Below are 27,741 nucleotides of genomic sequence, written 5' to 3'. Positions count from 1 at the left end.
CTCGCCCGGCTTCTTTCCTGAACAAGATCTAAAAACCTTGGTCCAATCATTGGTTCTTTCCAGATTGGACTACTGAAACTCTCTCCTTGCCGACCTCCCCAAATCCCACATTTCCCATCTAAAATCCATCCTCCACTCAGCAGCTCGATTCATATATGGGGCTAAAAGAGATGATCACACCCATACTGTTGTCTCTTTGCAGGCTGCCTATCGAAGCAAGGTCCATTTACAAGACTGCCTGTAACACCCACAAAGCCTTGCACACCTCCACCCCACGCTATCTGGCTAATAAACTCAAAATCTCAGGAGGCTCTAAACCTTCACGCAATGCGGAAAACTTACTGCTCGAACCTCCTACCTACAAAAGAGAAAGATTTATGGCTCACTCATTCTCTGATAATGTGGACATAATCTGGTACTCACTTCCTCCATCCCTCCGAACCACCACCTCTTTCCGGACCTTCAAAACAGATCTTAAAAATCTCCTGCTCCAAAGTCACTTCCTGGAATAATTCAACCCATTTCTTCACCCTTACTAGCACTCACATGAGGTCAACTTTGTAAATATGTATTTTACTCCTGTTTTAACCTAACACTGACACCTTTTATTTTTTTACAATATAAATATGCAACTTGTTGCGTTGTAACTGCATATATGTAACTTGTTAACGTGCTCAGCCTATCCTTTATAAATGTATATATTGTTACCGTGTTTAGTATATCTTGTGTACATTTGTAACTCACCTGGTTATTTTGTAAAGCGCTCTTGACACCTTTGGGTAAAGTTTGCGCTGTATAAAACTGCATTTAATTAAAAAAAAAAAAAAAAAAAATGTGCAGATGGGCATTCCTGTAATACTAATGATATTAATTATTCGTTGGTTAGAGTGGTTCACATAAACAGGCATATGTAACATAAACCACAATAGGATACATCTTTAAGCGAGTATCTCTCTCTCTGTATATATATATATATATATATATATATATATATATATATATATATATATATATATATATATATATATATGGATTTCTCTAACGAGCTGGCCACGGGCAATCGCAAGTGACGTTAACTGGATTAATGTAAGCTTTCGCTGCTTCTATTGATCTACTGGAATTCTCTCAAGTCCAAAATACCACTGTAAGATGGCGGACTCGTGAAGAAGCGTGTCCTTTTTTTGTGTTCCTGCTCGCCACAGTGTTATGAATGCTGCCGTGGTGCTGTGACGATCCGTGCAGGAGCAGGTGATCTCTCATTGGCTAAAACGCCTCCTTTCCCATTTCTATGGCGACAACAGACGCCTCAGACCCGATGCATGATGGGATTACTATGGTGATGCGCATGCGCTTTGCTTATATTGCCTATCTTGGCCCGCACCTGGGAGAAGATGAAGGTAAGTTCTTGAACGGTGTTTAGAGAACCGGAATTTTACAGCGGCATGTCTTGTTCTGGTTTGGTAGGGACGTCTGCCGTACTTCGCTCCTTATTTTTTTGTGATATACAAGTTGGCGAGTGTGCAAACCTGAGAAAAATTGGATCAGACCGCAGCTGGTCAGTGTGGTTCACGTTTGAAACACCTATTACATTTCCCATAGGACATAAGATATCAAGTTAGTAGTTATGGCCTTGTCCTTACACCCTTGTTTAGTACATCCGTGATTATTTATCGCGATCTCTGCTGCGCTTTTAGTGTTGTCAAAAGCCATGTTAGACAGTCTCAACTGGTTCTCCCTGTTCACATGTATATAGGTGACCAGATCCTTATTCTGGTAAATATATTTTCTAGAAAGTGTACAACGTTCTTCTAGGAGACCAGACCTGGGAAATAAAGGTGCTTCAACGTTCAGAAACTTGTGAGAGCAGACTGAAACGGGACTAGAGCTCACTTTCGAGGCAGCCAAGGGCAGTTCTCATAGCCCTTGGTGTAACGTGATCTACTCTCTTTCAATCAGGACACGCCGCCCAAACATTTACCTGCGTTCTTTTGTGGTTTTTTTCGCATTTAAAGCAGCTTTTCAATATGTCTCGGCTCTTGCCGTACATAATGGTTCTGGGATAATCAAAACGAATGTGCTTCAATCAGCAATCACGTTTTGCAAAAGTTATTACTTGGCTTCAATCAAATATACAAAAAAACACAGATCAACACCTACTGTTGTGACACATTGAATTAAAGTTGGCAAAAGTAATATGTGATATTAGCCGTTCTTAGAAACAGTAGTGCGGCATAAAGCTGTTTCAAAAATTGGATTTATGAACAGAGCTGGCATTTGCTCAGAAAGCACCCTGGACGAAAGCAAATTGAACAAACATTCCATTCGTCTTCTTTAACTGTCTGTGTGTTGTCAAAAATGGGAAGGTAGGGGGAAGTTGAGGGGGGCAAGAGAAACGAGAGCAATGAGAAGAAAAGCAGTACTGCGCACCATCAGCATCCAGAAGACGCAATGTTGAATGCACTTTTCGTTGGAGCCAGGTCGGAAACCAGACTTCTCTAAGCAGCTCCTGCGCCCCCATAAAGACATGCACCCTACCATGGGCTCAACTTGTACATCCTAAAGGCTGGCGCTGGTTATAACTTACATATCAGTGTGACTTTTTCTGTGCGACTTGGTTCACATTCGTATGTATTGAACATCCCACCTGTGCAGTTTATCAGCAGCTATGATTTTGTTATCTATTAGATGACACAATTTATGTGTATGAACACTGCCAGCAGGTGTGTTGCTTTCAAGTGAGCAGACCATCGAATTCAGAGAGGTGAGTCGAACCAGGAGTCTGGCTAGGTCACAAGGTCCGAAGCACGAGTTGAGCCATTAGATTTAGAAGAAATGTAATGAGAATTACGCGACATCTGCCATCCGTTGAAACCACAGTGCTTCCCTGTTCTGCACACTTTTTGGCTTCTATGGTTTTGCTACTGTGAACTTGACAATCTGCATGCTCGCTGGTGGAACTCTGTGTTTTCGCTTTGCTGTTCGCCAGCAATGCTTTAGCTCTTATAACAAGGTCACTCAAAGTAGAACCCATTCCTGAGTGAGGTTGCCTGCTTTCCCTCATCCCACTAGGCGTGAAGTAAGTGGTGGGGTGACAACAGATTATTAGCTCAGGGACACACGCATTTTCTGTGTATTCCCTCTAGTGAGATTGCATTCAGACTGTTCCCGCTAAAAATCGATCTAGTCTTCTGTGTTAGTTGTCCCTCGCCTCTCCCTCCACGCGTGTGCCTAATCTGTGTGCATGTTTCATTATAACCGAGTAAAAAGTGGTGTCCATTTGGGTAATGTTATGCATGGGTGCACAAGTTTGTAGCCCCCTTGCACCCGGTTTAGTATATGATGGAGAGCACTTGATTGACTTGGGCCTCCAGCTCTGACCACCAGGGCTGAAAAAATCGTGATCCCCTTCGAGTCAATTACTTGTACATCATCTGGATTTTGATGAGTCTTGCAAATAGTGCTAGATAGACACATTGCCAAAAACAGGCTGTTTGGTTGATTGTTGTACCTCAAGGTGAGGCGTAGGGATTGGGTTCATAGAGTCCCTTATGCTGTGACCCGTAGAAGAAAAAGCTTTTCTGGCCTCTGAAGAAAGGTACTGCTGACTGTTGGAAGAGCTACATAGGACCCAGCGATAGAAAAACCTGTGTTGAGGGGGCTTCTAAGAAAGAAAACGTTCCTGAAGCTCACCTGGCCTGGAAGAAGAACCAAATACCACATGTGTGGGTTGTGAAGCTGCAGGGATGTTTTCCTGCATCATCCCGGAGGATCCACTACCAGAAAGCTTGATTTATTTTCTTTGAAAAAGCCGAAAACAAGCAAAAGGTTCGGTGTCTGAAATGCTCGTCTCAACTCTAAAACGGCTGGCCAGATGCAAGAGGTAGTAATTAGGCTAGAGCCACACAATTAGCCTGAGGCAGATGTGTGCTTTGCTTGGCTGGCCCACATACCAGGCATGTGGAATTCTTATCGGCCAGGACTTATGATTAAGACTGAAAGGCTTTCATGTATTTTTGCCCTATGGACAAGTAGGCTGTACATCTCCTTCTCCCCTACCTTCCTCTTCTGAAGAAAAAACCCAATGGCTGCTTGTTTTCAATGTCACATAGTATGGCTATACGATAGGCTGCTGCTATTGAAGACATGCATTAAAATGAGCAAGCTGTTCACCAGTAACTTCCTTAAGTATTTGAAGTTAGAGGATTCTTTGCTGTTCAACCTAGGATTCTGGGTCAGATTCACGCCCAAGGACGTAATTACAGGCAGGTGTGACTGGGGAATGGGCGCAATATATTTGTTGTTTTTCCATAACTGATAGAACATGCAACATTCCCAAACAACCTCTACATCCTTACCCAATGTTTTCATAGCTGTTTTATTATTAGCATACAATGATATACCTTACAGTGATTTGTGGAGAGTAATGTATTAAGTGGGTGTACCAACGCACTGTTTCTTAGCTTCTCAGATGTGGCACAGGCCAATTAGTTCAGAGATACATAATTGGTGTGATTTTGGTGGGCCACCATTGCTGCTAATAATCTTTCATTGATGTACGTATTTATACGTATATCAGAGCTTGAAAAATCATAAAAATGTTACTAGACCTGCAGGTCTACCAATTTGAATTATCTACTCGACCTAACTATAATGTACTTGACCCGTGAATTGGTCTCAAATTGTGTGATCCTCTGCAAATATTTTGTCTTATAGGAGCCACCTTTTTCTTTCTTATCACATTAGAGCGTACCTTCAAATATACAAGTTCACTGTTTCTGCTGTAAAAAAAAACTCTTTTTATTTACTAGACTAAATGTTTTCTCCATGTATAACAAGAATCAAGCCCATATATAGGGTACATTTGATTCCTGGCTTGCCTCTTAGTTCACTAATAGCATTGCCATCTGGGCAGGAGCAGTAATAATTCCCAGTTCATGTTTAAAAACTCACTTTTCTTGAATATATTACCAAACCATGATGTGGTAGTGTATTGTACTTTACAGATAGCATCTTTTCCATTGAAATGGCTACAAAACGTTCCCACTAACATGTAGTTTTACTGATAATAGCGCATAAACAATTTTTGGAAATTGGGTTTCAGCAAAAATATTTAAAATTTGCACACATCTCCAAGTAAAGTGTTCTAATTTGTTTTTATCCTATAAAAATATATTTTTCACTACAGAATTACAAAAATGGGTCTTTATAACTAGTGAACTATATTGGAAATGTTTGAACAGTTCACGCAGTTATTTCAGTGTTGTGTTATAAAAAAGCCTGGCATCTTACAGCTTTTCTTTGAACATGCTTTGCCCAGTTCAATTGTCACACAGTTCACTTAAAAATCCTCTAACTTAAGTCACAGAAAGAAAACTAAATGTAATAAGATAAGCTGACTTTTGACCTCTGTCTCTGAAAGCCAGCAAATGTGACGATAACAAGATTTAAAGGTATTTTTATTGCTCTTTCACTTTGTGAGCAATAAAGATGCCTTTAAATCTTATCTTGTCACATTTGCTGTGCTTTCAGAGACAGAGGTCAAAAGTCAGATTGTCTTCCCTGAAGTTAGAGGATTTTCAACAGGGTGAGTAGTCCCTAAAAATAGCTCATCTTAAATAAATCTTGCTGGACAATGGAAAAAAACAAAGATTAAAGTGATCCTATAGTTAGGTATTGGAATGGGTTAAAAACTACTGTTTATAAACAAAAAGAAACACTGAAATTCGCCAATTATAGTTCAGTGAACTAACTATAACTTGCACCCCCACCATTCAGATCATATTAACGTACCTAGCTAAATATCTTTAACTTTTGGTGGGTTTTTTTGGTAATCAGCTTCCTGCCCTTTCCCACCTCTCCTGCCCTCCAATCTCTGTGTGAGTGCTCCTACCTTCTCCCCCCATTTGTGGTCCATTGTGCTGCCCCAGCTGGCATGCCATAGGTCAGCTTGCTGCCCCTGCCTCCTCACCTCCGTGATCAGCTTGCAACCCAAGCTGGCCTGTCCTTGGTGGTCAGCTTGCCGTACCTGCCAAACCCCTCTCCCACCTGCCCTCCTTTCTCCACTTGTGTGCACCTGCCCTCTCTGGTCAACTTGCTGCCTCTGCCGGCATGCCCTCTGTGGTCATTTTGCCCCCTGCTCTCACCCCGCAATCTCTCCATTCTCTGTGTGTGTACCTTTCCCCCCTCCCTCTTGCCTGTTGTGGTCCGTTGTGCTGCCACTACCCATTTCGGCCTGCCCTCCATGGTCCGCTTGCTGCCCCAGCCATCCTCACTACTCCCCTGCCACGTGCATGTGCTCATTTTAGTTTTCTAGAGCACTAACCATAATTTCTAAGATCAAATCATTTTGTTAATTTCTAAAGGAGATGCTATAAGTTTGAGAGCTTTGAATCCATCAAGATGGCTAGGTGTGCCATACAACTATCATAAATACTGAATGTTAGCACTCTAGTTGTTCATTATAACACTATTGGAGGCTGCAGTAGAACACTGGGAAATCGACTGACAAGCAAGTACATGTTTCTCAGAATGTCAGGCCTTATTCTCTTATTACTGAGGATGATAGTGTGAATTTTGCTTCTGGAACGTCTTACATAACGTATATGAGAAAACATTAAGAGAAAACAGTTTGTATGGTATGGTATGTTATGTGTATTTGTATAGAGCCTAACTTACCGGGAGGGTATCTTGGCGCTGAAGTAGGAGCTGTATGGTCCAGGCCAGTATAGGGGCAAAGTGAAGAGCAGAGACTTCAGTTTCTTGCGGAATTCAAGAACTGAGGAGGCAGCTCTCAAGTGCAGGAGTCTTGTGTCCAAGGCTTTAGGTGTGAGTTAGGAGAAGGTACGACTGCCGGATCTAGTTCTATGTATGCGGGGGGGGAGGGGTTGCGAGTAGGAATCCACTGAGCAGAGATGTCTGATAGGTTTATGGAAGTTTATGCCGTTGTTGAGGTACATGGGGCCAACATTTTGTAAGACTTTGTATGCGTGCCTGAGAAGTTTGAAGAGTGCTCGTTTGTGGATTGGGAGACAGAGGGGGGTTGAGGGTAAGACTGGCTGCTGAATTTTGTATGGTCTGGAGTCTTTTGGTCAGTACAACATTGATTCCAGCATAGGGTGCATTACAGTAGTCTAGCTTGCTGGTGATAAAGGCTTGGGGGCGGTTCTGCAACTGATGGTGGGGAGGCATTTGAAGGTGTTCTTGAGCATCTTAAATGTGTGGAAGCAGGAGACGGAGGCCATCACGGGGAGTCCCATAGCGAGGTGTCCTTGACCAAGATTTCTATTTCTGTGTTGAGCTTGAGGCAGTTGGTTTTCATCTATCTAGCGACTTCGTTCATGCAGGCAGAGAATTTGGTCCGGGTGTTTGATGTTTTGGCAGAGAGGGAGAGTATGAGCGGAGTGTCGTTAGCATAGGATATGATGTTGATTTTGTGAGTGCAGATGATGCTGGCTAGTGGGGTCATCTATGCATTAAATAGAGTGGGGCAGAGTGAGAATCCTTCGCGGAGATTGGTCAATGGAGTGCAAAGAAAAAAAGGTGACCCCGAAACACATTTTGTCACCCATGCATTTTCCATAGACTTTGTACTCATGCATAGCGAAAAATCAGCTGAACGGATTAGAATGAAACTTGGCAGGAATATAGATAATGGTGTATAGGTGATCCCTTTGTGTAGTACAGGTAAGTATTTTTAATGCTATAATGTATTTTAACTTAGTGATCTCTATTGCTGTGGTACTTTCATGAAATTTCTCAGAAGTACTGTAGTATATAGTGATAACAAGACATTATGTTATTGGCTAATGTCTTCCTTTGCAAAAGTTAAAGGCAACCAGGTTGTTTTAAGTATACTTTGGCTCTGTTTAGCATTACTCCCTTAGATATAGGTAAGTATTGGGTTTTTATATTTCATCCCTACATAGTACCACTTTATTAAAGTGGTAATAGTTAGGAGAAACTATTTCTAAGTTTCTATGTATTAAAAAAAATAATTTTTACTGCAGTACAAATAAATGTTAAAAAAAATAAAGACACACTATATTTCATTTTTTTTGTGTACTACAGTGTATTTTCAATTTTTTCCATATTTATTTACAACAAAAGTCTACACAGTATCGCTAACACAGAATGCAACCCAGAATGCAGCGAAAGTGTGCTAAAAGTACTAGAACTCACGCCTTTGCCATGCAGTGGTTATACCCTTGCATGTTATATCACTTATGCCCTGTTAAATAATAGCTTTGTTAACAACACTTGTTACATCACAATTCACATTATTTGTGAGAACACTGTGCATTGTAGAGTGGTAAGTTCTAGTTAATGTAGTGTGGCAAGTGAGGTGACAACACTGTGTATGGAGGTGTGCGACTTATAGTAATTTGAAGGCATTGTGTAAATTATAAATATAAGTTCAGAATTTCTAAAATTTGTTTGTTTTTTTGTATAGAAAGAATAAATAAAGTTACAGTAATTTAAAGGTGGTGCGTTAATTATACATTTAAGGTATAACTTTAGCATTTTTGATGTTTGTGTAGTGTAAGTTTGGTTTGTATAGAAAGAATAAATAAAGATCTATTTACTGACACACTGCTGCTGCTATTGACACACTGCACTTTACCTAGGCTGCTGGAGGCTAGCTCCGCTTTTTAGATAGTTTTAAAATTGTTTTGTATGCTTGTGTACATTTTAATTAATCTGTGTGATTAGAGTGCTAATTTATTAATCCACCACTCGTGATTATACTTTTTGATTGCTTACCTGCTAACCCTCAAATTTACAGGCTAGCTGGGCTATTCTCGCCGGAATACTTCCGCCCGCCATCTTGTGAGGGCTAGACACGCGGACACCACGATTGGGTGCTTTGCGGTCTAGTCCTTGGCTCGTATCCCCTGCCACTTCCTATTTACTTTTCCTAGAATGCAGGCGCGCAGCGAATGCGCGCAGCGAATGCGCGCAGTGGGGCGCCGGAGGAGCGCCGGAGGAGCGCCAGAGGAAAGCCCGTCTGTGCCCGTCCGGGCCCAGACGGGCCTAGGGCCTGCCATTATGCCCGTTGTTACATCTTTGCAGGGTAGTTTCATCAGGTATGCCACGATTGATCTTTTGTCATTGCGACCCCCTAAATCGGATACATGTGGGTTCATTGTGAAGGATGGGCAACCTTTTGTAAGTTGTAAGGTGTGTAGCCCAGGGCTTGGGGCCCATAAGGCTAGAAAAAAGTTAGAATTTGCTCTGTTGAACTGTAGGTCACTTCCCTGTCACTCCACAGAAATTAACTCATTAATTCTGGACTATGATCTTGATGTCTTATTTTTAACGGAGACATGGATCACGTCCACATCCGGCCCAGATATGGTCCGAGCCCTCCCGCCGGGATTAGTGATTTTCCATCTCGACAGACCCATAGGGCGGGGAGGGGGTATGGCTATTCTGTACAGGGATACGCTCAGCTGTAAAGCGCAGGAGGCCGGGGTTAAGGACTGCGAAAGCTGTCAATTCTCCCTCCGGCTGTCCCCCACGGTCGCCATTTCAGGTCTCCTTGTTTATCGCCCCCCTGGGGCAGTGGCCGGTTTCATTGATTCACTAATGGAATCTGTTACCTGCCTAGCTTCCTCTTCTATGAATTTTGTCGTGTTAGGAGACCTGAACCTCCATTTTGAGGATTCAATGGACCTGCCGGCTACTGACCTGCAGTGTGACCTGGGCGCTATGCAGATGAGACGAATTAATTTAGGTGCGACCCATGAAAAGGGTCATCTGCTTGACCCAATTTTCTCAAATATGGAGCAACTAACCGCCCTACCTCCCCTTGCCCTACCGTGGACAGACCATTTCTTGGTCTTAGTCAGTTGGGCTCCTGCGGTTTGGGATCTCCCCACACCCAGGACATTTAGGACGGATAGAGCTTGGTCGAGGCTCCCTATGGATAAATGGGCGGCCCACTTGGAGTCAACATGCCCCCAAGGGGGGTCTGACCCGGTGGAGGTGGATGCCAGCCTGGAGAGCTGGTTGAGTAGCTCCCTAGACGCCATTCTCCCAAAGAAAAAGATGCTCATCAGGGATAAGAGAGCGGGCTCGGCCCCATGGTACTCTCCTGAGCTGAGGGCACTGAGAAAGAGCTGCAAAAGGCTAGAACGGGGGTGGAGGAAGGATTGGGGGATAACAAGTAGGAACAATTATCGCTCAGCCATGAGATCGTACAAGAACGCGATAAGGGAGGCTAAGATCAAATACTTTGATGAAAGAATTTGTAAAGCCACTTGTTCCTCGAGAGAGTTCTTCAAAGTGATGAAGGAGTTGCTAAAAACCCCCGACCCACCGGTTATTCATGACAATCCCCAAGGGAAATGCCTGGAGCTGGCTACTTACTTCAATTCCAAAATTGAGACCATCCTACGCTCACTCCCTCAGCTAACTGCAGTGGCAGAGCCAACTGCTCAGCAAAGGGTAGGAGCAGCTGAGCTGGACCTTTTTGGCCCTGTGACTGCGGAGGAAGTGTTGAATGTGTTTGGGAAACTGAAGAGTGGCTCTCCCAAGGACCCTGTCCCGATGCGATATTTAAAACAGGTTGCGCCGACCATCGTGGCCCCAGTGACCGAGCTGATTAACCTGTCGCTATCGCAGGGGGTGGTGCCACCTGGATGGAAAGGAGCGGTCGTGAAGGCCCTCCTGAAGAAGCCGAGCCTTGACTCCACTGACCTGGCTAATTTTAGGCCGATTTCCCTGCTCCCAGGCGTGAGCAAGGTGGCTGAAAGACTGGTCAACTACCAACTCTCGAATTTCTTGGAGGCCAATGGCCGGTTACGGGATTCCCAGACGGGATTCCGTCCTGGACACGGCACAGACACCGCCCTTCTGGCCGTGGTGGAGGAAGCCAGGTGCATTCTGGATGCAGGAGGGTCAGTGGCAATGATCCTCCTGGACCTGAGTGCGGCTTTTGATACCGTGAATCATCAGGTACTACTCCAGCGGCTGGAAGGGTTGGGTGTCACAGGGATGGCTCTGGGATGGCTTGCCTCCTTTTTAGGAGGACGGTCATTTGAAGTTTGGGAAGGAAACGAGAAGTCGCCCCCCCTTTGCCCTCCAGTGTGGGGTTCCCCAGGGCTCGTCGTTGAGCCCTACATTATTTAATGTATATATGGCCCCCCTGGAGGATGTGGGGTCTCCGTTTGGCTTTAACATCATCAGCTATGCGGATGATACGCAGATGGTGGTGGGGCTCTCTCAGTTAGAGAAGCAACCAGCGGTGCTTCATTCCTGCCTGGAGGAAGTGTTTGGGTGGATGTGTAATTCATCCCTTAAACTGAATGGCTCAAAGACCGAGCTTATGATCTTAGGTCAATCTTCCTTCTCCCTGTCCCCCAGTAGCTGGCCCGACTGCATGGGAGCTCCTCCCAGCCCGAAGAAGGCGATTAAGAGCCTGGGGGTGTGGCTGGAGCAGGACTTGACGTTTAGAACACACGCCAAAAAGACCGCGGGTGCATGTTTTGGTATGCTCCGGTCAGCCCGCAGGATTCTGTCACTCCTCCCTGAGACCTCCCGTAAGCTGCTTATACAGGGGCTCATCATTTCGAGGCTGGACTACAGCAATGCACTCTTCTTGGGCGCGCCGGAATCCACATTTAAGAAGTTGCAGCAGGTGCAAAATGCAGCAGCCAGACTGCTGATCAATGTTCCCAGAAGGCAGTCCGCCAAACCGGCACTGAAGGCGCTGCACTGGCTCCCGGTGCGGGAAAGAGTAACCTTTAAAGCACTCTGCATGGCACAGAAGAGTCTGCAGGGGAAGGGTCCAGCGATCCTGAGGAACATGATCCAACCCTATAAAGCAGCAAGGGCTCTCCGCTCGGATCATAAATTCCTCCTCCAGTCTTCTAGAGTAAGGCGAGCCCGCACCGGAGGGAGAAGGTTCTCAGTGAATACGGCTTCCGCTTGGAACTCGCTTCCACTCGTGTTGCGGGCAGAGATCAGCACTCTGCGCTTCCGCAAACTATTAAAAACTCATCTGTTCCCAGCCTAATGTGTCATGTGTTGGGCGGTGGTTGATCTATGGATAGCGCTGGGATGCTCAAGGGTAACCGTGCGCGATATAAAACTCCAAATAAATAAATAATAAATAAAGTCTTCCTAACTATAACAAAGGTTTAACCTTTGGATTTTTTCATTGAAAATATATATAAATACATTGTTAAGCACTTACATACACATCCCCTATATTCATATACTGTGATATATATGTATTATCATAGAAAAAACACAAACTCCTAAGTACACAGTCTACATAGGTTATCTATATTATGTGAAATACATATAGAACAAAAAAAATACATGTATACAAATATACCCACATATCTAAATATATCCATATAATTATATGTATGCATATATGCATATACACATATTTGCTTCACACTTAATAATATTTCTGTATTATTAATTCATCCTTATATATCTACACATGTATGTTGTCCACATGTTTATTGGTTTTAAAACTACCAAATAAGGTACAGATACAGTTGCATTACTCTTACACAACTTAGCCTGCCTTAAACCAATCACATCCCCAATCTGTAGTATACCACACACCTACCTCATGTTCTGCATAAATATACATAGGTCCTTTTTATTTATTTATTTCTTTTGTTTATTTTTATTTTGCAATATCTAAAATATATTGCTATACTCGTACCGATACTTTCCATATGATCTTATTTACATACTGAGACATATATGTATTAGCATAGAAAGATGCACATACCCATATACAGACACTCATCTACACATGTTATCAATATACAATCACATAGTTATATATTTTATGTGTATTTCCATAGAAGTGCCAACTCCTATTGATGCACATATGCATACAACGTTTATGTATATAATATATCGATCTTTTTTCTTTATTTTTTTTATTTCAATTTAGTGAGCTGTTCATGTAGAATAATAAATATTTGTTTAAAAAAAAAAATATAGCCAGAAACACATCAACGAGCCCCCAGACTTTGGATTGAGAAGGGAAATATGAGGCGCTGACTGAGGCGGAGGGGGGGACTTGGCGCGAGGGGAAATCTGGTGACTTTCAGTGCTGGGACTTTGTTTCTCCATGTTAAGCATGAGGCCAGACTCAGGATGTCAAAATGGATATCTGGTACTGGGCACTGGGGAAATCACCGCTGCGGTGAGGACTGAAGGTTTAAATTGTTTTTATGGGAAGGCTTCTCTCAACTTGTGTAGGAAAGTAGGATCTGCTTTCATGGTTAGCCCACTTTTTGCTGGTGTTATTCTGTTTTATGGCTGGTCTGACTGGGGTCCTGCTAATCGGGATCCCAGTCACTGTGCTTCCTCCTTGAATTTTGCAGTGGTAAGTACTTTGGTACCTCCACAATTGGCTACTGGTGTACCCATGGAAGTCCCTAGTATATGGTACTAAGGCTCCCAGAGCATAGGTACACCCGGGGTCTACCATGGGCTGCAGCATGTATTATGCCAACCATGAGAGATCACTCAAACTGTGACTACAGGCCTGCCATTGCATCCTTTGTAAGCTGGTGCCAGCACCACTTATGACAGATGTTTCCTTATATCTAAGGTCACTGCACTTAAAACCTATCAGTCACCCCTAAGGCAGGCCTTTCAATCCAGAAGGCTGGGTGCTAGGTTATAAGTGTGAGGGTGCCCTGCATAAGCAGAACACCCCCTACAAACCCTGGAGTCAAGTCTCCAGGCTTTGTAAGTGTAGTCAGACATATTCATACATATAGTGGACTGCGTCATTATGCGATGGCTAACTATATATTGGTATCAAACATGTTGGAATCATACCCCAACACTGTTACCGGTGTTGTAGGTATGATTCCATGCACTAGGGGGCTCCTCCGGGAAGCCCCCAGTACTCCCAGTAACAGCCTTCCAGGATCTTCCACGAAGCTATTGCTGCTGCCGACCCCAGACATGATTCTGCCCTCCTGCTGCTGAGCTGAGCTTGAGCACGGGATGGTAGAACAATGGGTTTCCTGCCACAGTGAGGTGTGACCACCTCCCAGACACAACTTAGTGTATTGGATTGTGGGGGGAGGGGGGGTTCTAGCGCCACCAGACTGCTTTGAAGGGCATGTTTGGTGCTCTCCTTGCATGCTCTAGTTAGAACTAGTTCTGGGAGCCCTTGGCTCCCGCTCTGACTCAAAACTGCACAAAGGACATGGGAGTATCCTCCCCTCTGTCCAGCCCTTCTTCTATAAGGGACCCCTGAATTGTTCCAACCCATCCCTAGGGTACTTAAGGGCTTACCTTTGGGTGGCTCTTCGAATTCGTCATGGGGCAAGATTCAGACCCGAAACCACTTCAACTTTGATCGTCTGGGCACCTGGACTTCACCTGGAACTGAAACTGCACCAAGGAAGACTCCTGCTGCTCCTGGTATCGCCGTTCTGCAAGTCTTCATCTTCTGTGCCTGTGCTTCTTCCAGGTTCTTTTCCAGGCCTGTGGGTATCAAGGACACCCAAAGTAATCACCCTTGGAGTGAAGGAGTCTCCCCTGCATCTGCAGGCACCTCAACAAAGCTGAGTGGTCTGCTGCTCCTGATGTCCCATGGACTTCTAAAAGCTCAGCAACACAGGTGGTGGTTCTGCAACACCCTCAATGCCTGACCTGTCCTCTCAGCAAGTTTGAGGCCAGTATCCCTCATCGAATACGCTGGAGCAGAACCCTTGTGAACCGCATCGACTTGCCACTCCCAAGGCTTGTTGACTCTGTACTCCAGAGATCTTCGGGCTACAAGAAGCTCCAGCCTCTCTCCCTCTGCACCGTGGGCCTGCATCTTTGGTGAGCTGCTTGAGGTCCCCTCGTGAATCCTGTGCCTTTGGCCTTTGGGTCCTCTTGAAGACCCTTCTTTGGCTTTGGTGGGCTCCCTGGCTTGCTCGGGCCAGCTCTGACTCTCTTGCAATTAGTGAGTCCATTGGACCTTGCTGATCCCAAAGTTGTCCCTTTATCGTTTACCACGTCTGTTGCTGCTGCCAAGGCTTGTTGGTGCTCCTGCCAGACACCGACCCCCTGGCTCTCGACTTCTAACGTGGGACAGCTTGAGCATGGCTCCTCGTCTCCCACAGCATCGCCTGGTCCTCAGAGCTGCAGCGACAAGGTCACCGTCATCACTCCTGTATCTTCTATCATCAGTGATCATTGCTCTTCCTTGCCTCCTGGCCACCTCCGAGTGGCATAGACTCGCCAGAATCTTTCACCTTCGTCGCCAGCGGCATCTTGCCTGAAGTCTTCCATTGTGGTCTACGGCAGTTTTCGACGTCACTTCACACCTATGCACCCGGCTTCCCTGGTGTAGGTATCCTGGTTCGTGGGGTATCCACGGATAGAGTGACTCTCCAACCTTCTGTCGTCCATGGGGTTTCTTCAGGGTCTACTGGGATGAGTCCTTCTTCTTTAAAACTGCAACCGCGACTTTTCCTTTGATTTGTATTGAGGATGCAGCTGGGTTCCCACTCTGCACACAACCTCCGGGGGGTTCCTAGGTACTTAGCTAGGTTGGTTCCTCGAGTCCCCAGCTTTTCTGAGTCTCCTGGTCCAAGTCCCAACTTAGGTCACAGTTTGCATTCCACTTTCTTAGTAAATGGTTTGGGCTCTCCCTGGAGACCACTGTGTATTGTGCTTACTTACCTGTTTACAATTAAAGTACTGTGTGTATTTGTGTTGATATCTCCGGGTAGGGGATATACCAATGTGTTAGTGAGTGTGTATAATAAATAGACATAACTACATTGTGTGGTTCTTTTTCGTTTAACCTACACAACATGATTAGATCTGGTCAAACAAGCTGCTTAACACTCCTGGACTAAGCCTGAAGGCTGCTCTCCACAGCTACCACTTGGAGAGCTTTCTGTGGTCGTCTAAGACCACTAAAATCACCATAAGCATTGTCTGGATTAGTGCAAGGTGCTTCACTTAAATAAATGTGCACCATATACTAAGACAGCCTCCTACAACTTGGTAGTTTGCAATTGCTGTGCCGCCTTTGTGACATCAATGTTTTTATGAAACATGCGAAAAGTGGGACTCCAGGCATAAGGTGACATTACAGATGTTTTGCCAACACGAGGACTTATTGCGTTAGTGAAAGGGATTTGTAATGCCGAATGGACTCACATGTTTTAGATGATAAATATGGTCTACTATTGGCAAGCGGCACACCTTTTTGAACTAGTCATTGTGTGGAAGTTCATTTTAAAGTGAAAGACTCAATTGCTATCTTTTCCGTTATGGCAGCGAACGTGCATGTAATACCAGTTTAAATATCCTTGTTGGTATTAGGAACACTATTGAAGTTGTGCAAAGTTCTTTGAGTTGTGATTTATTTATGGCCCTAGCAGTGCTTTTAGGTAGTAGCAGTATATTGTTTGCCATTTTATTCATATGGTGCTTTTATGAACCGAGTTGCAAATAAGCTGCCTGAAGTGTCATGTTTTTTATTAATCACAATGTCTGTGCTCGTGATAATTGCAGAACATAATGTATAAGTGAAATTAATTACTGTTCACGGAAATTGCAAAGGATTTTGTTTGTTTGCTGTGAGTATAAATGAAGCATCAAGATGGCGCTCTTCAAATTGAGAAAGGCTGGTGTACTGCCGAAACGCTTTTCTGAAGTACTTTTAAAATACCGGGTCAGGAGAGGCCCAATGCATTAAAGGAAGTTGAATACTCTAGTCTTCATGTGCTCTCTGTTGGATGAATTAGGAGGTTTATATATATATATATTATATTATATTATATATATATATATATATATATATATATAGTAATATTATAGTTCCCACATATAGGGTATAGTGCAATCCCTATACAAAGTACAGACCTAAATATTTTCACATACCCATAACAATGTATCTATGCATAGACATATTTATATGTAAGTAAAATTGTAAATATAAATGCATTGAATTTATATATAGACAGTAGAGTTAAATATGTATACGTTTTAAAGTAAATATATATACTTCTTAAATATATAGGGGGGTGGCTTGACTGTGCAAAATGGCGGTCTACCTTTTATGAAGCTCCGCACTGGAGGATCATCACTTATCCTGCCTAATCGGCGCTCCTCCACAGCCATCAACTAGGGAAGGTGTGAGCATCCTGCAGAGGCACTGCTTGCTGCCTTGTTTGCTGGGGACATCGTGCCACTGATCAACCGAGGAAGCCCCCCTTCCTCTTTCTCTCCAGCATGGTTTGGGCACCACAGCTCTTCTGTCACCCAAAGCCCGTTCACCGCTCGCAGCCATTGGATGACTTAACTGCCAGGCCTGGGATACAGCAGCGCACAGCCTGCTGACTGTGGACTACTGATCGGAGCCAGACTGTCCTTGACCCAGGGGGCCATCGCCATCGCCAGTTGCTAATCTTATTGGAACCTAACCAAACAAAGCCGGCTCTGTACTATTGCGAGTTGCCTAACCCACCCTGGTCTATCGCCCAGCTGCTGCTCTGTGGGCTGAAACCATGGGTGCTTGTGCCTGCATCAGAAGTGTAAGGTCCTGCACTAAAGGGGCGCTATATTTCAGCGCCGCCGCCATGTGCCGCACCTCGACTCATGACCAGCTTCTGACACTGCTGTTGTCTGTCAGCTAGATAGGGCCATACAACGGTACCCGATACAGGTGTTGTCCTGCCTCTGTCACCTCAATATCAAGGAGGCCATGATGGACAGTGGAACGCCAGGGCCCATCGAGGGGTCCCTCCAGGCTGCCATTCCCCTTCAGGGACTCAGCAGATAGGCAAGATCAAGAACCCTCACAACAACCTTTGGATGCTAAGGATAAGTTGACGGCTAACCTACAAGCCATCGCCATGGTCAGGATGTCCGTAGAGACAAAGATTGAGGAGCTGCGTGCTGAACTCTGGCTACCCAGAGATGATCAACTTAAGCTCACCTCCAGGGTGAAGGACACGGAACGCACATTTTCTGATGTCGTACCTCAATTAGAGGCTCAAGGAAAACGCACCCTGGATCTTTCTGGGCACCTCAAAAGGCTTGAGGACTGAGCTGAGGATGCCAAGGGCCGTGCACGACATACCAACATTTGAGTGGTGGGGCTCCTGGAGGGACTAGAAGATTCTGATGCCATGATACCCTACCTGGAGACTTGGATCCAGTCCTTCACCCTGGTCACGGACCTATCCCCTTACTTTTCCTTTGAGGGAGCCCACTGGATCCCCGTTGTCGCTCCCACCGAGCTCATTGCCCCAACCAGTTGTAGCCTGCCTCCTCCATTACAAAGATGGCGACTCTATTCTTCAGGTGGCTCAACGAGCTGGTCTGCTGAAGGTTGAAAACAGAGGAGTATCCATCTTTCCAAACTTCACGTGGCCATACAGCAGCAACGTTCATCCTTTCTTAGAGTGAAACACCGACTCCGAGACCTAAATCTTCAATACTTCTTGCTTTTCCCAGCCAAACTTAGTCCTACAGGGTGAGCATACCCACTTTTTCAATGACCCCTCATCTGCATGGGATTGGACGGAGTGCCTAGCTAGATGATCCGGGTACCTCCTCAGTTGGCAGGACCGTGACACAGCCGAGGTCCGGACTGTGTCAGAAATGTGGCCGTGGGTCCAGGGACCCACCCAGCTCACCATGACTACAGCAGGAGCTTCATGAAGGCCAGCAGTCGGCCATTGCCATGGCCAATGGCGTTCCGCCTGCCGGTGGTGCCCTCTGACTCAGATTTTGCATTACAGCCAGCGACGACTGCCTTGGTGCTGATCTGCCCATGTCTCCAGGGTATGTAACAGGCCTACAGGTTACCCCACAGACTTCCGATGACATCCTGTGATAGTCTTATTGACTCAGAGTGGTCAGAACCCGGACCCATGACTTTTTTCCACAGGTTGTTCGGTGATGACTCACCTTCTGCCTTCTGACGGGGGCCTTCTGATCCGAGACTCCTGGAAACACCAATATGTCCTGTACCTAGCCCTGCCAGATGTTGCCCTCCCTATTCAGCCTTTGAGACATGGGCCCCAGTGGTCCGGTGCCGGATCCTTGTTCTGTCTGGACCCCCGACTGCTCCTCCGAAATTCACCCTTGACCGCCTGATGTCCTACATTCTTTCTTTTTAGATGCTTTAGTTTGACTTGTCAAAAGATGCTGTCTCATCCCCCCCTCCCCCACCCCATTCACGATAGCGAAGTTGCACCTCAGTTTGGGCGAGCAACCTGTTGCTGCCAGCTCTGGTTACAATTTTGGCTTTGCCATGTTGACTCACCAGTTTTTCCCAGCGCGAGTGTCTTAACACCACATACTACATATCCCTACAGCGTTTGGGAGAGAGGCGACGACCCCTGGGAGACCTTCGACCCTCCTGTTTGCACCACTGAAACTGCATTAGAAGTAGCGCCGTCCTCAGACACAGTTTCTTACCCTAAACATCAGGGGCATGCAAATAGTGTTGGCGCTCTTCCAGCCATTCTTATCTAAAGGGTCAAAAGGCTCTCATCTGCTTTCTGCAGGAAACCCACATTACCAGTGTAGAATTACAGCGCAGGCGGGGAGTGATCTATGGCTCAACCTGTTCCGCTTTTGCCCGAGAAGCCTTAATCTGGGTCCCACCGGGCACATCCTTTCACCTGTTGTCTTTCGGTGGTAGACGCCGTGGTGAAGGTATGCCTTTGTAGACGGCCGCCTTGACTGACCCTCGTCCTTCAAGGTAGCATATATGTCCTGAAAACTGACCAGACCGGTTTTTGGGCCACCCTATCCAGGGTCCTAGCACAATGGCCTGATATCCCCTGGATACTAGGCGGGGATTGTAGGAAAATGCCCCTTTTTGACATGGTCACCCCCACATTTTGCCTGGTAATTGATGCAATTTTGACAGAAGTGCACTGGGCTCCTGCTATCCCGGTCCCCAATGCCAGCTCTCTTTCCCTAAAACTGTACAATTGTTCCCCCAATTGGCAATCCCTTTAGCACCCATGTAAGTCCCTAGTAAATGGTACGCCAGGTACCTAGGGTATGGAGGCTAAAGAGGGTCCTGAAGGGCTGCAGCATGTATTGTGCCACCCTAAGGGACCCCTCACCACACTCATGCATACTGCCATCGCAGTCTGTGTGACATGAAGACACAACATGGCACACCTCCTGTGTGCCATGCCTGTAAACACTGCATGCAATATATGTAAGTCACCCCCTACAGCAGGTCCTACAACCCTAAGGCAGGGTGCATTATATTACATGTGAGGACATATCTGCATGAGCAGATATGCCCCTGTGATTTCCAAGTCGATTCTTGGACATTGCCAGTGAACAGGGAAGCCATCTTGAGTATGTGTACTGAGCACTGGTGATTGTGAGTTCCCCAGCTACATGATGGCTTCACTGAAACCAAAGATGTTTGGTATCAAACATCTCGTATTAACCCAACCCATACTGATTCCAGTGATGTGTTTATTAATACAGACCCTCAGCGGGTACCTTAGAGGTACTCCATGAAGCCTACTAGTCCATTAGTGTGCTGGCTGACTGGCCCAGGCTAGCCTGCCACCACAGATGTGCTTCTGAGACCCTAGTTAATGAGACACCTGCTCTGAGAGCTCCGGAACAATGCCTGCACTGGCAGGTGGTATTTACACCTCCTCCAAACAGGATAGCCTGTAATCAGCATACCAAGGCTGAAGGTTTCAAAACCATGCTGCCTTTGATATGCGACCCTGGCATTCACCAGACCTGGGAGATTCCACCACCTGCCTGCCCTGAGGCCCATTTGGCATCAGGACAGGCAAGAAATTAGTATGCGAAGTCAGCGTGGATCACACTCCGGACAGTCACACCCCTAAGGTGAGCTGCTTGATTTGCTACACTCTTGGAAACTTCCGCCATCTTGGTGATGGCAGAATTTAGGAAACTGGGAGAGGGTCTTGCCCACTTCCGACAGGAAGTGGTCATCTAGGGGGCGTAGTGACTCCAAGGGTAGGTACCCCAATGGCTACTCCACTCGCCTAAAACCCCTAAATTTAGTATTTAGGGGGCTCCCTGAATCCACAACTTCAGATTCTACTGCCTACAAAGAAGAAGAGGACACTGAAGAGACAAACCTGCAAGAACTGAAGACTGCTGTGGACTTTTGGTGCAAATAACCTGCCTGCTGCACAGAGACTTGACAGTTGCAAAGACCTGACTCATCCTGCAGCTGTGCATCCTCCACAAACCCCAGAGGTTTGCGAGTGCTTGGCCCAGCAACCAACATCTCCCTTGGAGTACAGGAGCTGCTCCCCTACAGGCTCTGACGGTGACATCCAGTTTAAAGAAGCTGCTGTCCACCGAGCAGAAGCCGCCCAGGAAAAGATCAGCACATTTTAGGAGGTCAGAGCTGTCTTCCTGCCAAGCCTGAAGAAGCCATGACCTCCACGAGCCCTCCTGCTCTAATATCCGGGGTACTGGACTCTTGCCACGCCCAACGCTTGTTGAAAGTCCAGTCCGGACTCCAACAGCAGCACTGACAACCAGCCGCTGACGGACATCAGCACCGCAGAGGCCAGCACCAAGAGTGCCCCAGCTGTCCTGTTTTTGTACCCTTTGCTGGCCCTGACCGACAACACTGAGCACCTTGACGCACAAGGACCAGCTGACCACCAACACTCTGCACCAAGCCCCCCAACTGCTCCCCTGTGCCAGAACCCTCACGACCCAAGCCCCCATTGGGAGCCACTGGATTTGTCCTCAAGTCGCCCCTTGCAGCCTGCTTCCAGATCTTTCTCTTCTACTGCATAGCGTGCAAGGCTACCAACCCATCCAGCACCACTGCACCCGGACTCACCAAGGCAGATACAACTGATCTGCTGGTGGAACTTTGGTCCTTGTCCCTCTACCACCTCATGACCGAAAGGGGTCCAACGGAAACGCCTCACAAGTATATGTATGCAGTAAATGTTCTTAATCCCATAGGAAAGCATTGCGCATAAAAATGCACGGTTGGTTAACTGTGCTAAAACTGGAAAAAGTCTATTACGAAAAAGCACTTACCTAATAACTAAGTTCTGGTGTTCAAAATATATGTAAGCATACCTGCTAGTTTTCCAAATTGGTGTGGATCTCCCTTTTGAGTGTGTGCATCATTTATTGACTCTGTGTGTTGTAAATGTCTAACACTCCTCTCTGATAAGCCTAGGGCTACTCGACCACACTACCCTATGTAGAGTACCTCGGGATTGCTAGAGCAAACCCTTGTCCACTCCTAAGGGACACCTGGAATCTTTACACAGCATACCTCTTTTTGGTATACTATATAAAGAGCCAGCTTCCTACAGAGATTATAACAGTGTATTGGATGTCCAACTTGACAGGTCTCGCCCACCCCTCCCTCAGGCGCCCACACACCTGCACTCAGCACAATTTGCACACTGGGCCAAACATTAGTCATTGTCAGATGCCTGGAGAGTACATCCACCAAACCCTACGCAATAGTCTAATCATTCCGCCCCTCATGACTTGTATGTCCATATTGGTCGCTTCCTCTGCTCTTCTACCCACAGCTTCAACATTTCGACTATTTAGGGCGTATCATTTTTGATCATGCTACACACATACTGGATATGACCTGGAGTGTGCCACTTGCCCCAATCCCCACCTTCTGGATTCCCCAGGATATACTGGAACACTCTAGCTTCAGGGACACTAAACTCGAACATTTCGGCCATTATTTAGTAAATAACCATGCTACAGCCACAACACGTGCCATGGAGTGGAAGGCCTTCAAGGTGGTCTTGCGGTGTGTACATTCAAAACGCAGTGGTAGTGCACCGAGAGCTCGAGAGGGGCTGGCGGAGAAGATGACACAACCAGTCAGGCGACCTTTGCTTGTATCTGATAGTCTTCTAGCTGCAGAATCCTTACCTTTGAATTTCCCTGGGGTCAGACTGGATCCGGAAACCTTTGCATGAACAGTACCCCTGCGTGGCTTTTGGCTCTGCGTGATGTAGTTGTTGCCAGATACGACATCCTGGTCATCTATATAGGTGCCACCCAGACACGTGGACGTCAGTTCTTTTCTTTCTGTGCCATTTAGCACTGATCAGGAGAAGAGCTAACCCTCTGGGTTTTTTTCAACGTTTTGTCGAAGATTTTTTCATTGTGTGTAGAGGATGACCTCTAGAATGGTAGGGTTTAAACTGTCACTGCACCATGTCGGTTAGCGAACCCCACCTCGTACGCTTATGGTGTCTCGAGCGTGACCACGACTCAAAAACGTGCTCGGACTACCGGGCCATGGCGCCGAAGGCTTTGAGGAAATGGTCCCTAAAGCTGCTTGCAGCCAGGCGGTTGACGCCATCGAGTGCAACTCCTCAGAGGTCCCAGTCCAGGTCGAGGAAGAGAAGGTATATATATATATGAAAGTAAATTCGTCTGGAATGCTGCCTTGTTCAGGAAGACGAAGAACGGACCCAAAAGTCAGTGCCAATCACGATGATTTTATTTCAAAGTATATCTAAGCCAGTCCGACATGACGCGTTTCAGCCCCCACTCGGGCCTTGATCATATATATGTATATATATATTATCTACTGGCGGTCGCCAGTAGATAGTTATAGTTACAACCTACTTTCCATAGGAAATCTCAAAATTCTATTTTGAATAACTTTAGCGCCGGTTGACGAATCCTCGCGAAATTTTCAAAACTAATGGGGCTCTCCATTCAGCTCCTACCCTGAAAGTCTCGGGGTGATTCGTCAAGCAGGGGCCGAGAAAAAAGGGGGGTCCCAAAACGCGTTTTCCCCATGCATTTTTCCATAGGACCTTTAGACACAGCTACAGCCCGAACGGCTGAACAGAATTACTTGAAATTTGGCAGAGAGGTAGCCATAAGGTCAAGGAAGTGCCTTTTGCAGGTCTGGTGTAAATCTGTTCAGTATTTCCTGAGAAAATAGCATTTAAAAGCATATATATATGTGAGCAGAGCCTAACCACACATCTCATCCTGAGATCTGATTGGCTGTCAGCACTTCATCCAAGAAGTGTTGGCAGCCATCTTGGGACCAATATACATGATAGCACCTCATTAAAAAGCATTGCAGTTAATAGAAGGTTTTAAGACTTTAGTTACATTATAAATCATTTGTTGATGGTACCATACTCATTTTAGGAATTGTGGTATGTTCTAAGGTGATTTCACCATGTGAAAAAGCCTTCTGCTGGGATATCATGATTGAGAGAAAAATATTTGCTCATGCTTTTACCACAGAGGTTTGGAAGGGGATCTATAAGCTAAACTGAGAGCTTATTTTCTGTAAATTCACATTATCTTTCTCAGTCATGTGAGAATGAAGTCTGACATTCTCAGTAAAACATGTACATCCAACAAGGGCAGAGACTGTCAGTTGATTCCTTTGTGTTCTACTGCAGCTTCCCAGAGTGTTCCAAAGAACTACTAGAGCGCTAACAGTCCTACTTATGATAAACGTATGGCACACCTGAAGCCATCTTGCTTGGATTAAAGTGGTGACTCTTAAAACATTTAATTTAAAAAGGAACAAAATGAGGGGGTTAATTTTTCCATAAAAAGTATGATTAGTGCTGCAGAAAGAAAAATTAGGGCACATTTTGAGTGACTTCTCAAATCCTCTTCTATTTCATTAAAAAATTCTGACATGCAGACTGAAACATGCACTTTCAATACCAGCAGCAGTTTTCCCTGGTGAGCAGTAGCTTTACTACAGTGATCTAATGAGCAAAAAGAGTGCTAACATTCTGAATTTATGGCAAATGTGTGACACATCTGAATGCCTTCTTGATGGAATCAAAGTAAAAAACTGAAAGTATTTCCTACTGAGGAGACTGCAGTAAATGAGGAAATTAGGAAACTTCATAACAAATAAGTCTCCCAAGATGGCCACCAGAGACAAAAGAGCCCGAATGTAGCCCAAATATCACCCAGATGTAGCCCAAGTATAGCCCAATGACAGAATGTCCCAGAATGTTCTTAAAAACAACTGGAGCGCTTACTGTCTTCATTATGACAAAAGTATGGCACACCTGAAGCCATCTTGATTGGAATAAACTGGTAACACTTAAAACATTTAATTTAAAAAGGAACACAATGAGGGGGTTCATTTTGCCATAGAAATTATGATTAATGCTGAAGAAAGAAAATGAGGGCACATTTTGAGTGACTTCTCAAATCCTCTTCTATTTCATTAAAAAATTCTGACATGCAGACTGAAACATGCACTTTTAATACCAGGAGCAGACTTCCATGGTGAACTGTAGTTTTACTACAGTGATCTAATGAGCAACTAGAGTGCTAACATTCAGAATTTATGGCAAATGTGTGACATATCTGAATACCTTCATGATGGAATCAAAGTAAAAAACTGAAAGCATTTCCTACTGAGGAGACTGCAGTACATGAGGAAATTAGGAAACTTCATAACAAATAAATCTCCCAAGATGGCCACCGGAGACAAAAGAGCCCAAATTTAGCCCAAAATCACCCAGATGTAGCCCAAATATAGCCCAATGACAGAAGTGTGCAAAACACTTATTATTTTGTGTTTTTGCAGTGTTATATAGTGCAGACTTGTCAGGTATTGGAGTGCTTTACATGAGCATTGGTTACATCACACAAGAACAAATTCATTTTGGTTGTAGACATGGGGAGACTAAGTGATTTGACCAGAATCACAGAATGTCGAGCTGAAGCAGAAACTTCAACCTGGTTCCCCAGTTGCAAAGTCTGCAGTTCTGGAAGTAACACCACATCCTCTCCCCTAAGTGCAACATTTAATCAAGTGGTCAACTGGATAAAAAAACATAAAGATAACAAATAATTTAAAAGTGCTTTGTCACTATTTGAAAACTCAGAAAATATGTCCTTATTTTAGTCTTTTAGAGCACTAACCATACTTTGGTTGCCAATAAGACCCTCTCATATATGTAATTTCTAAAGGAAATGCTCTAGGTAATACAGTTTTGATTACATCAAGATGATGTCAGGCGTTCCACACTTTTGTAATAAATATAGAATGTTAGCAATCTAGTTGTTCATTAGGATACTGTTGAGAGGCAGAGGCCAGGGGCACGGACTCTGAAAATTGAAGGCAGGTAGGAGGGTGCAAAGGCAACAATTTAACCACACTGATCAGGCAGGAAGGGCTGTGGAAGCACAACAGACTATGGAGGGTAGTGGAAAGGGGGGCAGGGGCAACAAACCAAAAATACAGGACTTGCAAGAGAGGCTGTGGCAATGTAATAGACCATTGTGGGCAGAAGGAAGAGGCAATGGTAGTACAACCATACATGCCAACAGACCCGATTCAGCCAGGAAACGTCCAATGTTTTTAAGCTCAAATGGGCTTTATTTGATCTGTCTCCTGTCTACAATATCCTCTTTTTCAATGTAACTCAAAGGGGAAAATCAATACCCCAGTTTTTTTTTCAAAATCTCCCTCTTACCAAGTTCAAAATGTTCGCAAGTATGGTACATTGGATCATGGAAGGAAATGGGGTAGGGACATGGACTTGGATAACAGAGGACAGGAGGGACATGGAGAGGTGCACCAAACTGACCCTGCAGGGCAGGCATCAGGGTTTGCAGCAGCACAATACACCACACAGGGCATGCAGGACGGGAGTGCAGCACAACAATCCATAGAAAGCAAGAGGGAGGGGACAGGACCATGCACATGGACAACAGAGAACAGAGGGGCAAGAGGCAATGGTAGCTAGCTGACCATAATGGACAGACAGGAGAGAAAGCTGCAGCATAACAGACCATAAAGGGCAGGAGGGACGGATCAGGGGCATTACAATGGAACAGACAAGCCAGGAGGGAGGGAGTAGGGGTCTGCACATGTAAACAGAGGGCTGGGGGCAAGGGGGCAGGGCAGGAGCAGCAAGATAGCCATGGAGGTCAGGCAGGATGGGCACTAGAAGCAAGACACACCATGAAGAGCAACAGTGAGACTGTGATGGCATACACACAGACCATGGAGGGAAGGTGGGAGGGGGTCAGGGGCAGCTAACTGACCACACAGGGAAGGTGGGAGGGGCCATGGGAGCACAGAAGACCATGCATGGCAAGTGGGAGGGTTAGTGGCAGCACAATGGCTATGATGGGCAAGAAGGAGGGTGCAGGGGCATGCACAAAGGACGATGGAGGATAGAAGGGAGGGTCAGGACCTGTGCACAGACAAGAAAGTTCAGGGGAAGGGGCCTCACAACAGACCACACGGGGCAGGCAGGAGGAGCAGTTGTAGCACAACAGACCAGGGAGGGCAGAAGGGTGTGGCAGTACAATGGACCATGTAGGACAGGAGGAAGAGGATAGGGGCATGGAATGTGGACAGGCAGGGTGGAGGTGGCAGGGACAGGTTACAGTCATCTGACAATGCTAGGCAGGTGGGAGGGGAGTGGCAGCTCAACAGAACACTCAGCGTAGATAGGAGTGGCAGGTCCATGGGACATGGTGGGCAAAAAGGATGGAGCAGGGGCATGCACAAAGACATCGGAGGGCAGGGGGAAGGAGAATAGGGGCAGCAAGCTAAGCACAGAGTTTAAGCAGGAGGTCAATGATGGGGCATAGAATTGGGCAATGGAGGGCAGGAGGAGTGGACTGGTACATCATACTAAATTGAGGGCAGTGGCAGCACATCAGACCATGCATGGCAGGAGGGAGGAGGCTAGTCCATGGATTCACACAACAGAGGATAGGGAGGATGGGGATGGGGCAGCAAGCTAACTGTTC

At 45.7% G+C, this 27,741-nt stretch overlaps 1 protein-coding gene across 1 annotated transcript in view; it reads left to right on the top strand.

The window, feature by feature from the left end:
• The first annotated feature begins 1,290 nt into the window (after positions 1-1,290).
• WDR19 (WD repeat domain 19) overlaps positions 1,291-27,741 on the top strand; it is a 992,607-nt gene continuing 966,156 nt past the window's right edge. The window contains exon 1 of the mRNA XM_085642250.1: positions 1,291-1,397. Coding sequence (XP_085498376.1) covers positions 1,392-1,397 — 6 coding nt within the window. The 5' untranslated portion in view covers positions 1,291-1,391. The remainder of the gene's footprint in view (positions 1,398-27,741) is intronic.

Source organism: Triturus cristatus, chromosome 2_2, assembly GCF_964204655.1.
Source record: "Triturus cristatus chromosome 2_2, aTriCri1.1, whole genome shotgun sequence".
Lineage (NCBI taxonomy): Eukaryota > Metazoa > Chordata > Amphibia > Caudata > Salamandridae > Triturus > Triturus cristatus.
This window is presented reverse-complemented; position numbering and strand designations above follow the sequence as displayed.